This window comes from Puntigrus tetrazona, chromosome 14 (genome assembly GCF_018831695.1).
Source record: "Puntigrus tetrazona isolate hp1 chromosome 14, ASM1883169v1, whole genome shotgun sequence".
Lineage (NCBI taxonomy): Eukaryota > Metazoa > Chordata > Actinopteri > Cypriniformes > Cyprinidae > Puntigrus > Puntigrus tetrazona.
Genome location: NC_056712.1, coordinates 769546 through 782678, shown reverse-complemented (window position 1 = coordinate 782678; position 13133 = coordinate 769546). Strand labels below are relative to the sequence as shown.

Genomic DNA, 13133 nt, shown 5'->3' with positions numbered 1-13133 from the left:
CACTTTTCTCTCTCATAAGTGTGGCTTTCACAGAAAGGACGCGAACCGAGCACACTTGTGCACGATAACGCGGAAACCGAAGAAACCTGAAAATCAACTCTTATCTCAGATCTCACGTTGTTTTACAAAGATTTCGAAAACTAATTTTTCATGTGTGCAACAGCGGGTGCTGTATCGTGGACCTTTTGGAGTTAAGACCCTTCTTCCAAAGTCCACATACGCAGATATTCTCACACACCCGTCCAACATCTCGGCCAATGGTGATCCCGGAGGCACAGCACGCCCGTCCGCATCGCTTTAGTCCAGCCTCCGCGCTCGGATAAATACCGACTCGTTCGGATCGTTCGGTCCCGATTCACTAAAACCCATCGGCGTCAAGAGAGGCCTCTTCACCTGTAGTTTATAGCGCTACACGCCTTCAGACCATTCAAGTAAGTTTATTAAAGTTTTAAATCTTTTTTTTTGTCATTATCATCGCATGTAGCACATTAGTATTAATATTCGCATTGGTTTACATTTACCTGTTTTAAACTGTTTTAACTGAATTCACAAACTGCAGATCAGAGTAATGCTATTGCTAAATATTCAGTTTTTTTCCCTTTAATGCAAGTTCTGAATCACTGTAATAAGAATACTTCAAATATTTCTTTAAAACTGTATAATTGTCTCGGTTACGCGTTGGTTTTACAGTGCGTTTTGCATGCACTCTATTTTGCATTTTTTGTACGTAAAGCATTTTCTTTTCTCCACTCTTGCGCGGTTCTTAATGATGTCGCGCTGAAGTGTGAAACGTTTTGTACGTATTTGCAAAATCCTCAAGTTTAACAGATGACTGAACCCTGGACTTGTTTGTTCAGTGGGCGGAGCCAGTGTGTTTCTCTGGGCTGAAGTTCAACAGTCAGGGCAAATATTTACAGATAGCAGTGAATAACCCGTTTATCTGAACAATAAGCGTTCTGTAAATTGCGTATTTTAGCATATTTCGCCAATAATGTTTCTTCTGCTCTTTTCCCAGCATGACACACCAGTTTCCAGCCCTCTCTACGGAGCAGAAGAAGGAGCTTGCCACAATTGCCCAGCGCATTGTGGCTCCTGGAAAAGGCATTTTGGCTGCAGATGAGTCCACAGGTAAGAACGTGTTGTGTTTTGCATGGAAGACTTTTTTTGTCTTATCGTATGTCCTCTAACAGCTTTATGGTTGTAGTAATTATTAATTACACTTTTGAAGACCTCATGGTAAACCTGCATGCAGTCGTTCTTAGATGTGCGTTTCATATTTTAGGCACCATGGGAAAACGTTTTCAGAAGATAAATGTGGAGAACACTGAAGAGAACCGTCGCAGCTTTCGCGACATCCTCTTCTCTGTAGACAATTCATTCTCCGAATATATTGGAGGTATCATCTTTTTCCATGAAACACTTTACCAGAAATCAGCCCAGGGAGTTCAATTTCCAAAAGTCATCAAGGACAAGGGCATCGTAGTTGGAATCAAGGTGAGGTTTAGGTGCACTCTTCAGGTTTTTCTATAATTCAATGTAAATGTGTTTATGCGTTTGTTTGTTTGTTTGATATAGCCCTATAGATAACCAAGCTGCTTAAATACTCTACAATTCTTTCTTTCTGCGTACAAACACAAGGTCGTTTCAATAGTTTTGCCATGTAATGTTAATAATGGTAATAAATAAAAGTATTAATTGTGCTTTGCGCCTAAAGGTGGACAAAGGCACAGCAGGACTGGCTGGTACAGATGGAGAGACAACCACACAGGGTACATTTTCACTGGAGGGGTTTGTTCATCCAAAAATGACAATTCAGTCATTAATTACTAACCCTCGTGTCATTCCAAACCAATGAAACCTTTGTTCATCTTTGGAGCATAAGTTATAATACATAATATTTTCTCTGACCCTGCACAGATAGCAACACTAATGCACAAAATGTATTCTAGTAGCTTTACAAAACTGAAGCTGAGCCCCTAATGTCACATGGACTTATCCATGTCCTTTCTATATTTATGGATCTGGAAACGATATGAATTGAGGTTTTACGGGTTTGGGACAACATGACTTGACAGACAGACTTTTCATTTCGGGGTGAACTATTCCTTCACATGATGGCAATCTATACTGATTTGTACCCATTTTAAAGGGGTCTATTTTTGCTTGATCCGTTTCACTCAGGATTGGATGGTCTGTCTGAACGATGTGCCCAATACAAGAAGGATGGCTGTGACTTTGCCAAGTGGCGTTGTGTGCTTAAGATCTCCGACAGCTGCCCCTCTGCTCTTTCAATTGCTGAAAACGCAAACGTTCTTGCCAGATATGCCAGCATTTGCCAACAGGTATGTCTATAATAATGTGCTAATAAGGTATTTTATAGGACAACTGATAGCATGCTGGTAATTTGTTTATTCTTCACAAACTGTCAACAACATCCTTTTGTCTCATGAACTCTTCCTCATTCCTGCAGAATGGCCTGGTGCCTATTGTAGAGCCTGAGATCCTCCCGGATGGAGATCATGATCTGCAACGGTGCCAGTATGCCACTGAGAAGGTAGGCTTCCTCCCAAAATAACCAATAAAAGCAGATCAAAAGCCAAATTATCCATCAAACATAATTACCCTTAAATTGCATTCAAAGGTCCTTGCGGCTGTGTACAAGGCTCTCTCTGACCACCATGTGTATCTGGAGGAACTCTGCTCAAACCAAACATGGTCACCGCTGGACACAGCTGTACCAAGAAGTACACCCCCCAGGAGGTTGCCATGGCAACAGTTACTGCCCTCAGACGCACCGTGCCAGCGGCTGTACCGGGTAAGACAGCCCTCCTCCTGGTGTCCATTTGAGTGCTGCTCAAACGTTCAACATCTCTCTTCTGATTCTCAGGCATCTGCTTCCTCTCTGGTGGTCAAAGTGAGGAAGAGGCCTCTCTGAATCTCAACGCCATGAATCAGCTTCCTCTGCACAGACCCTGGAAGCTGAGCTTCTCTTATGGCCGTGCTCTCCAAGCTTCGGCTCTTTCTGCATGGAAGGGACAAGCAGCAAACAAGAAGGCTGCACAGGACGCCTTCCTCACACGTGCCAAGGTAATCAAAGACGCTGTGATTCAAATCAATTTACAATTCACAACCATAGCGTAACTTCTCAAAACTTCTAAATTATATTGTGCTTTATTTTGTTGTTATATATTGATGATTTTTGTTTTTGTCCCCTTCAGATCAATAGTCTTGCATCAAAAGGTGAATACAAACCTTCAGGTCAGGCGGCCCAAGCATCTACACAGTCCCTCTATACCGCCAGCTATGTCTACTAAACTCCACAACAAACAACAACAACTTGTGCCGGACAGTAAAAAAAAATTACATGCAAAGGATATGACAACTTGTGTACACATTACAAATGAAATATGTTAATGCAATTCTACCGAAAATGACCCAACTAGACTCTGGCTTAGTTTAACTTTTCATGCATATGCACCAACTTATGCTTTTCATTTTGGAATAAATGATAAAATCCCTGCTTTATTTGAGTTGATTTCCTGTAGATATATTAGGAGGAGAGTTAAAATAACTAAGAACTAACTTGGTGGTCAAGTAATATACTTTTGTATGAGATATCAGCTGGTCCACTTGACTAGGTCCTACGCAGCAAGGTGTTTAAGGGCGAGCTACAAAAAGTAAAGCTGACTGAAGAGCACCATGATGTCGTGAAGATTTTTCTGTCTTGCTTCATCTTCTGCCGTCCTTCCCCATATATTCCTATTCTGATAGGGAAACGATAAATCATACACGTCACATGTTGCAAGTTATGGGTTATTATAAACATTCAACTTGTGAACGCAATCAGCCGGAACAATAAAAAAAGCAGTATTTGTTGAACAATATGATGACAAAAATGGCCTTCTCTTATACCCCTGGACTGGCGCCATATTCAAGAAGTTTAGACACCATGTTCTTGTCTTTCTTTCTCCACTGCTGCATGCAAAGCGGTCTGTCCGTTATAATCACCTTGGCTCATGTTTGCACCAGCTAAGTACCACGCTTGCAAAAGCTGACCATCTTTATTCAGAACCGCCCTAAACAAGAGAAGACAGCTGAATGCAAATTTCTTCAACAGACTGACAAGTTCATTTGTAATTTCAAACACTGACTTGATGAGTTCCACGCCGACTACGCACAGGATTTAGGGTAACTGCGGCTCCTTCCGTTATCAAAATCTTGATCACGCCAAAGTGCCTGTCATGCGTAAGGCAACGGCGTAAAAGCTAAATGATATATTCTAATAATTGAATCAGCTCAAAATCACTTACTTGTTTCTTATGGCAAGATGCAGAGGTGTGCAACCAAAGCGGTTTATCAGCTGGCACGCTGCTCCAATAGACAGTAAATATTTAACCATATCAGTTCTACCCTTTTCACAAGCTCTGTGCATGACAGTGTTGCCGTCATAATCGCCAGCATTTATATCCATCTGAAGAAAAGATGAGGTATTTAAAGCACGGCTTAGGAATTACATAACTGCCTACACGAAAGAGTTGAAAAACAGTCAAAAGCATTCTACATTTTATATGCTTGATCACTCACACCGTGACAAGAATCTCTTGCAAAGACAGTAAATCGGCGTTGTCTACGCATCTGCCGGCGAATGAGGGCAGCAATAAGGCCACAATTGCGCTGACATCCTGGTAAAAAAAAAACTAATAAAGTCACGTTTGACCATTTGACGTTAAATCACTTCAGTCAAACATAATAATAAAAAAGAAAATGGATGTCAAACTTGTAAATCTCACTTCAGAGGTCTTGTGTTTGAGCCAGCCGAGACTGAGCACCTCGCCCACGACGCAGAGAAAACGCCGGTCTCGCGTTTTAGCACCCAGTTTCGTTAAAGGGAGAAACAGCGGATCATACTGTTCCTCTTTTGTCTCATCTGTGAATGCATGTTTATACGTGAAGGTCGGTTTAAGATTTTAAAATACATGACGTGAATTTCGTCTTTGTTCATTTTTAATTACTGGCTATTTTATAGGCAAAGCAAAATGGTCCTACTTTGGTGGAACATGTTTTAATCGTGATGTCGTTTATTTATTTCGTTGTTACTTACAGTACATGTTAAAGACGGTAAATCAGTTCCGCAGCGTAACGACCGTTAAAACCACTTCAAAGTTCCCGCTCCTGACGCTCGCGCGTTTATTTGCGCATGCGCCAAGCTGTCACGTCGTGAGAAAAATGTCAGCGACGAAAAAAACCCTCAAAGAAGATAAAAAAAAAAAGAATTATCCTAATTTTTCAAATACGTTATTTTTTATTGTCGCACAGGTTATTGGCCATGCAAAACCACGAAACTCCCAATCCAGGAAGTAAAAATGTTGCACATTACTACTATCATTATTACTAATTCTCATACGTAATACTTCACTTTAATGTAAATTTGTTTAAAAAAATTTTTTAAAACCTTTTTCAGTGCAAATTCACCTGTGTGTTTAAGCCAGACACTGAAACGCATAATCAAATCAATCTTTATTGGCAATTGGACACGAACAACCCATCTACCCTACCAAAATACACATGCATGCGCAATTTCTAAGCAAGTCTTTCCACAATTACAATTAAACACATACTTGGAGAATCATTTCCAACAGGAACGGATGTTGGTGTACTTTAAAGTGAAACTAAAAGACCAGAGGGCCTTTCAAAGATCCCACTCGTTGGTTACCTGCTGTTGATCCTGTGAAACCTGAGACTTTCTACGGATGTGTGCACGGGAACATTAACAAAACCTATTTTTAACAATTTTCTGCTTTGAAAATTGTGCTCAGAACGACTCCACAGATTATTAGAATTTCAAAATTCACTGCAAGTAATGTAAGACTACGTAAAACTATCCTGTATATATGAAAAGTTCCATACGAATCAGTTTTGCTGAAGAAAACTCACGCAAGACATTCACATGACAAAATGAGGGTATCAAGGCAGGAAAATTACACATTTTTAACAATGGAGTACAGAAAAAAAAAACCTCCACGTAATAAAACTGTGCAAGATTTGAATCCACCCTGAGATCCAAAACACAACCTGCTTTAAATCTGCTATTTGATCTTTAGTCACAAAACAGCACTAAATGCAGCATGACCTTATTACAATATATGATATTGTTTATATAACTCAAAATACCATTAGTTTAAAAAAAAAAAAAAACTGTTCCAAATTTAGTACATATCATAAAAAGTCTGTAGTAAGCCGGTATAGTATTACTGTTGAAGTGTACACTAAGGTGATTTTTTTTTTTTTAAACAGCCTGACACTAAAGAACACCGCCGTGTCTAAGTCTGCACATCTACAGACTTCGAATAAAGAGCAGTATTGCTATAAATGCTACTTTTTTTTTTTTTTTTTCTTTTACATGCTCCCTCGAACTGAGGACGTCAGTCAAAAAAAATTACACATTAACAAATGCAAGTGGTCACAGATTTCACAGGTGCAAATGCAAGGCATCGGAGAGTGTTCTCTACAACTACCTACACACAATCTATCTAAAAATAATGACCTAAATGGGTGCCCTTGTTCAAAAAACCAACAATGAATAATTCATTTTGTTAACACACTACAAGGCAGAAGCTCCTTTGAGACTGATATGGAGTCGTGTCGGTTTGTTTTACACTACTGAAAAGAAACCAGTTAAATAAATGCCAAACTACCAACCCCTTTTAAAAACATCAACAAAAAAAAATCTCTTGTCACAATAGTCCGTTTAGCGATTTTTTTTAAACCGTCAGTTCAGTGAAGGTCTTGCAGGCCGGTTAAGGGCGAGGACATACTGTCGATGAGATTCTCTTGTATGGAACAGGGCTAAAGGATTGGCGCCCTTTGACAAATGGTGTCAATGTGAAATTCGCCCAGCCTACAGCGGCGCAGCAACTTAACGTCCCAAAACTAATGTGGAGCTCCCATCACATTATGTAAACCTTCTCGGCCTGGGAAAAGTTGAAAACCTCTTTGGTCCTGGGGCATACCACTTTGTCATCTTGACGAATGGACAAGAGAGACTGAAAACCAGAGGAAAGGGAATGTTATAAACACAGGAAGTATAGAGAATTTCAAATGGCATACACTGGTAGTACACAGTGCCTTGCAAAAGTATTCATACCCCATCTCTGTCACACGCTAGAGGTATTCAACCAATAATAACACGATGGATAGCTGGACGATCAGAGCACACCTTGCTTTTTAAGAACAAAGAACTATAATAATCAACCCGTTCCAGCAATCAAATTGCTTGTAAATGTTACTACATTACAGGCGAAGTTAACCTGTGGCAAATTCAATTGAATGGGTATGGCACGCACATCTTAAAAGTCTAACAGCTGAACTTAATATTACAGCAAAAACCAAAAAAATGCATGTAAAGCTCAGAAACATGTTTGTGCTTAATGGTGTTGTGGTAAGACTTAATTCTTGCTGAAGTGTCCCACCCTTATTGTAGATGAAAAGAACACTGGCTATGCACTCCCCCCACCTACAATCTCTGCTGGACCTGAGACTCCAACCCAGACATTTGGGGTACAAGCCTGACTCTATATTCATGAGGCCATGACTGCCCCGCTGAAGAGAATAGTTTTGCAAGGCACTGTATATACAGAGTACTGAAGTGCAAAACACAAAACTAGCTTCAAAACTCACATTGTATCCATAAACATAGCCATTAGGCAGCATCATGGGTGGGTTGTTCTCATTCATGACCTCGCCAGAGATTTTGCACACCAGCCTCGAGTTTGCACAGTGGGCCATGGGAAGAGGTTGAGCCAATTTGTTCAGCGACTTACTACAGACAGGACAGTCTGGGTTTTTGGAAGTGCCATCTTCTTTATAACACTGCCTGTAAACTTGGAATTAAGGTTAACAACCACCCAACAACTTGATCTGAGAACCGTTAACGGTCATTTAAAATAATGATTCTCGTTTCTATTATCGCGGCTTTTGAAATCGCACAACATTACTCAAAATCCTGAGATCCATAAGTGATCTGCTGAACACGCACACTGAAAACCCTAAGGAAGAAGGTGAATGTTTTTCTGCAGAGAGGATACGGGGTTTTGATGGCAGACAGCCCTGCCTGCAGGGTAATGGTAAACACGGAGTTGTTCCCCAGCTGGTGTAATCTGTAGTTGTCATATCTGAACTGCTGGATCAGCATTTTCCAGCGAGCTGGATCCAACAGATCCTGGAAGGAAAGACAAAACAATTTTACAGACCACAGAACTCGTACCTGCTACGGTGGCATATTCAGAAGCAATTAATGATCAAAATCTGGTAGACATTTCAGACAATACAGAAACAGAAATGTAATTTACCTTATACGGTGAAATATGCGTGTCTGAGGGAAACGCCAGCATGCCCATCACTTGCCGTACCTCGTCCAACTGGCCTCCTTCTGCTTGGCTGAAGTGTTTGCGTGCATGTCTAAAGGACATTTATTTAGATTTAATACCAACAACTATGAATTGTTTAACAATATATTCAAGCAATTCAGTGAAAAAGGCAGTCATGTAAGGCTTAAAAACAACAACAACAACAAAGAAACCCATGTCATACCTTACTGCGTCCATCCGTTTGTTTTGTCGAATGAGTTCAATAAATTCCTGGATCCTTAAACTGAACTCCAAACAGCTCTGGAAACAGGAACATATTTCAACAAACCCAAATAAACTTTACCTTTCAAACCGCATCATTTTCAATGCAAGCCAATGAAACCCCAGACTAGAAGAAATTATGGAGCAAGACTGTTAAATACATATACATATTTGAAACAGCAAGTGGGGGAAAAACAAACCCAGCTGAACCCATTGTCTTACTTTCATTTTCCGTAAGCGAGACTTGTTATCGTGGCACCATGCCAGACAGGTAGCCGTTTCCTGACGCTCGAGAGATTCTTCAACTTCTTTTGCAGTAAGAAACATTTCTATGTTGACCAAATCCTGCAAAGACAAAACACAGTTTGAGAAACAGCGCAAGCATCTTACCTTCCGCCCAGAAAAAGTGGAGACGCACCTCAATCCCGCTTTGTCTGGCTAGCTTGACTGCGGTGTTGTAGTAGCCGCAGCGTAGTAAGTGCTCCACCATCATACGGTCCATGCGCTTCTTCTTCCAAACATTAACACTGGCCGGCTGATCACTGCTATGTTCCTTCAGGTGCTCTATGCGCCGCTTACATAACTTGGCGCTCTCATCTTCTGCTTGAATAGACTCGGCTGCCTGTCGGACATGAAACCATTTCACTCTTTAGCGTAAATGGTACAAATGTAGTGAAACTGAATCTATTCGACACGATGCCTCAGCATACCTTTCTCTTGAGGGCGCTGAGCTTTTCGACCACTCCATCCAGGAGAGAGACTACAGTATCCACCACTGGAAAGCTACTGAGCGTTTTCTCCAGCTCCGCCACCACCATCGTCACGTGACTGGTTTCCCGGTCTATATTCTTTTGAGCTGCTCGGAAGCGCTTGTTCAAGGTTTCATAAGGAACCTGTTGAGACAAACAACTGCATTTCATTACCAGGCACGGTTTCGGTAAGCTCGGGAACACTGTTCTTTATGGTGAGGCTTCACAAAGCACTTCATCCATCATCACAATCATCTTGTGAGGGTCTCATTACTGATAGTTCACCCAAAAATTCTGTTATTTACTCCATCTTTCATGGCGTTCCAAACTCCTAAGGCTTTTGTTCATCTTCTAAACATCCTGAGAGATTTCCGTCCCTTCACAAAAAGCACATTTATCCAATACTGAGTTCCATTCGTGTTTTCTGAAAAGATGTAATCGTATCAAATAATAAACAGAATATTCACGTATAAACAGTAATCAATGGCAATACATGGAGCTCATCAAATATGATAAACATGAAACTGATAAATATGATAATAACTAGCTAATAAGATAGTAATCACAAGCAATAATCATATTGGATTTGCTCCATATATGTGCATTATTCAATGTTTACATGTGATTCTAAATTAAATCTGTTAATTATATGAAGTGAGTGACTGTTTTTTTTTTTTAGTATTTTTACTTTTGTGCTTTAAAGATTAACAAAACTCGAGTTGGCAAGGAGTGACAAGATGGTTAGTAAATAACAGAATTAAATTTTGCCTTTAATTTTTGCCTTTAAAACACTATGGCTTTAATGCAAAAAAAAAAAAAAAAGTATTTCACTATTTCAATATCATTCCAACACTATCAATTTATTGCTATGCCATTGTGCTGATTTGCTGCTGTATTGTTGCCTTCCATTCGATTGTGTATCGATTACAGCGTATTGATGTATTTCTTACAACTATTAATCACTCCGTTCGTATATTGTCCTCATGAATGTCCTGTAGGCAAATATTCTTGACTAAAAGAGAACAATTGTGAAGATTCCCCAATTCCACATGGTACTAGTAAATGAATATGACATTAGTAGAGCAAGCGGTTAGTTCCAGATGTCTAACAATGGTGCACTGTGTTCTCTCAGCTGTCCATTTGAGAGAAAAGGCCATAAAGGTGGACATGATCATTAGGCCAGAATGAGCAGCCGTGGAAGAGGCAGAGATGCATAAACCTTCAATCTTATCTCTCAGCATCCGCCAGTTTATTTTGATCGGGCCATCTGTCACCTTGCAACCAGGGCAGATAAGTAGTATCAACATTTGCAATGCTCTATTCACGTACAGATGTTTTAGAGCAGATAAACACCCTACATCAGTCAATGCTATTATTGCTTTAGGTGCAACCTAATTTGGCAGCGAGAAGCGAAAGGTCCTCAATGCGAGCCAGAATATGCGCAAACGATTAAAAAAAAGCACTGATGCATAAATGGGCAGACAACTAAGCCTAACAAAACCCAATATTTCGTTCCAATTTAAAGATACTGATTTCTTTTGTTATCAAACAATAGAAGATGAACTACTGTTTATCCATGCCTGTACACATAACTTCAATGTAGAAACCGACTGTCAAAAATGCATTGCTTTGCAGTTGTGCAATATTACACGATTTTCTTGTATGCATAAATGCATATTAGAATGAATCATGACACTCTGAAATATTACAAGAACCAGTGCCTTCCAAAAAGGAACTGGCCGAGACGTTTACGTTTTATCTGTAACTGCACAATCCCTTAAGATTCTGCACAAAAATAATATAGTGACTAGTAGTGCTTAAATCATGATGCAATGATCAAGAAGGTACTGGAAATCATTCCCAATGCTGCAAGACAAGCTCAGATGCAACATGCCCTTGACACAGCAATGAAGACCATATATTATTGACATTCAGTGTGCGTGTACATAAACAGGCGTCATTTTACAGAAGATCCACCGAGCTAATCAGGTTACAAAGCCTTCAACTCATCATCAAACAGTCAAAGCAATCGATTCACGCGAGCGTCCGTCCAAATCGACGCTATCAATCGGGAAAAATCTGTGACGCAGAGAACAAAGGTGCTGTACGCCAACCATTAAACGATAAGCCCCTCGTCGAGAACCCACACCTGAGCTATGAACGAGCTAAGAGCTGCCACCGATCGACACGACGCGACGCAATACGATCCTAATACAGCGCATTAATCGCACGCATACCGAGCTCTGGTCACCACTGACATGTGTGCGTTCCTCCGGCGTTTATCCAGACGCACGAAAATCATGCTGTCTGGATCACAGCGTTCAAATCGAAATCAAACGCGCCTACGGGACCGACCAGCACCCGGTTATAAAGTAGCCGGCTATGCATCCGACACGGTTCGTGTTACCGTCCGCGTCGTTAACGATTCTCTCCAATCTGCCTTAAACTGCATCGCTCGCTGGTTACACTAGTGGACAAACCTGTAGTGGGATAAAACAGCGCCTAATAAAACAAGACTGTCGGAACGCGAGGGTGACAGGCATCAGACCGACGTTAGTCGACTGTATTGCTCTCGTTTTATACATCCGTCGATATATAACCGGACGGCAGATGTCACAGCGCGACAGTTTGCGATCGCCTCTGTAAGATCTGTTTGTGTGGGACTTGTTTTGCTAAGTTATCTAGCCCTGGAGCTAACCAGTTAACTGTCTAAATGCAGTCACATACTTTCTATTTGATCGACGGTTTCCGTTAGACGATCCGTTACGGCGGCTACACAACGCAGAACGGGTCCGTTCGACTGCACGTTTAGAGTATGGAGAAGAAAGGCTTGACAGACCTTTAAAGTTGGGTATTCTTGCACCTTTAGGGCCATAGAGAGTTGAGCTGCTGTCTCTTGCACCGCCATCTTGCTTTGGGGAAACCGTGGAGCGTTTGTTCGTCTTCTTCTCGGGTTTCTTCACGCGGCCACGAGGCTGTTCCGCTCCATGCTGCCTCGCGTGACGGAGCTGTTCAGAACCGCAGGAAAACGAGTCTAGTTTGTTTTCGCTTGAAAATATAGTCTTTTAAATAAAATTAACCGCTAATGCAACATGTATCCGGCAGTTACGTGATTTAGATGGATTTAATTTCAAATGGCTACACACACACACACACACACACACACACACACACACACACACACACACACACACACACACACATATATATATATATATATATATATATATATATATATATATATATATATATATATATATATATATATTTTTTTTTCTTTTTTTTTTTTTGCAATGGTATAAATAAATAAGCCTAAAATAAAACATGACGTTCTAGGTGGTTATGGTGAAGGTGATAAAAAGAAAAAAAAGCTACTATATTTATTTTAGAGTAAGATTGTGGTCTCAGACGATAAAAAGTATATGATGGCATCAAATGTTTGCCATTGGCTCTCTATTACAATGTTATGAAATACATGATGAAATATTATGGTTTGTAGCACGGCCAAACTGCAAATTCACTTGGAATTGTGAATATTAAATACTAAATATATATATGCTAAAGAAATATTCAGATAAATGTGTGAGAACAAACATATCAAGCTGGAACACCTCATAGATTCTATTCATAAATCCAAATAAACATTAAATTAAATCTAACATTATTAAAGATTATAAAACTCACCAGAAATGTGTGTGTGTTTTTTTGTGTGTGTGTGTGTAAAACTATACTGACCTCATAGCTGCTTTAAAGACAT

At 40.2% G+C, this 13133-nt stretch overlaps 2 protein-coding genes across 3 annotated transcripts; one reads left to right on the top strand and one right to left on the bottom strand.

Annotated features, from left to right (window-relative positions):
- The first annotated feature begins 273 nt into the window (after positions 1-273).
- On the top strand, positions 274-3525 carry LOC122358024 (fructose-bisphosphate aldolase B-like). Its single transcript, XM_043257753.1, is given in 10 exon segments — positions 274-431; positions 1016-1128; positions 1283-1494; positions 1715-1769; positions 2182-2342; positions 2471-2554; positions 2642-2687; positions 2690-2815; positions 2888-3087; positions 3219-3525. Coding segments are annotated over 9 exon segments (1092 nt in total). The 5' UTR covers positions 274-431; position 1016; the 3' UTR covers positions 3315-3525.
- Positions 3526-6142: 2617 nt separating this feature from the next.
- Positions 6143-12337, bottom strand: LOC122358023 (E3 ubiquitin-protein transferase MAEA). 2 transcript variants are annotated; one of them, XM_043257751.1, is made up of 9 exons: positions 12216-12337; positions 9338-9520; positions 9046-9249; positions 8850-8972; positions 8590-8666; positions 8349-8457; positions 8085-8218; positions 7678-7873; positions 6143-7043 (listed from the first exon to the last, which is right to left on the bottom strand). In XM_043257751.1, exons 1-9 carry the CDS (start codon positions 12282-12284, stop codon positions 6948-6950), a joined length of 1191 nt encoding a protein of 396 aa, XP_043113686.1. In that variant the 5' UTR covers positions 12285-12337; the 3' UTR covers positions 6143-6947. The 2 variants fall into 2 exon arrangements, with proteins under 2 accessions (XP_043113686.1, XP_043113687.1); XM_043257752.1 differs by lacking the exon at positions 12216-12337 and adding an exon at positions 12104-12125.
- Positions 12338-13133: the final 796 nt, after the last annotated feature.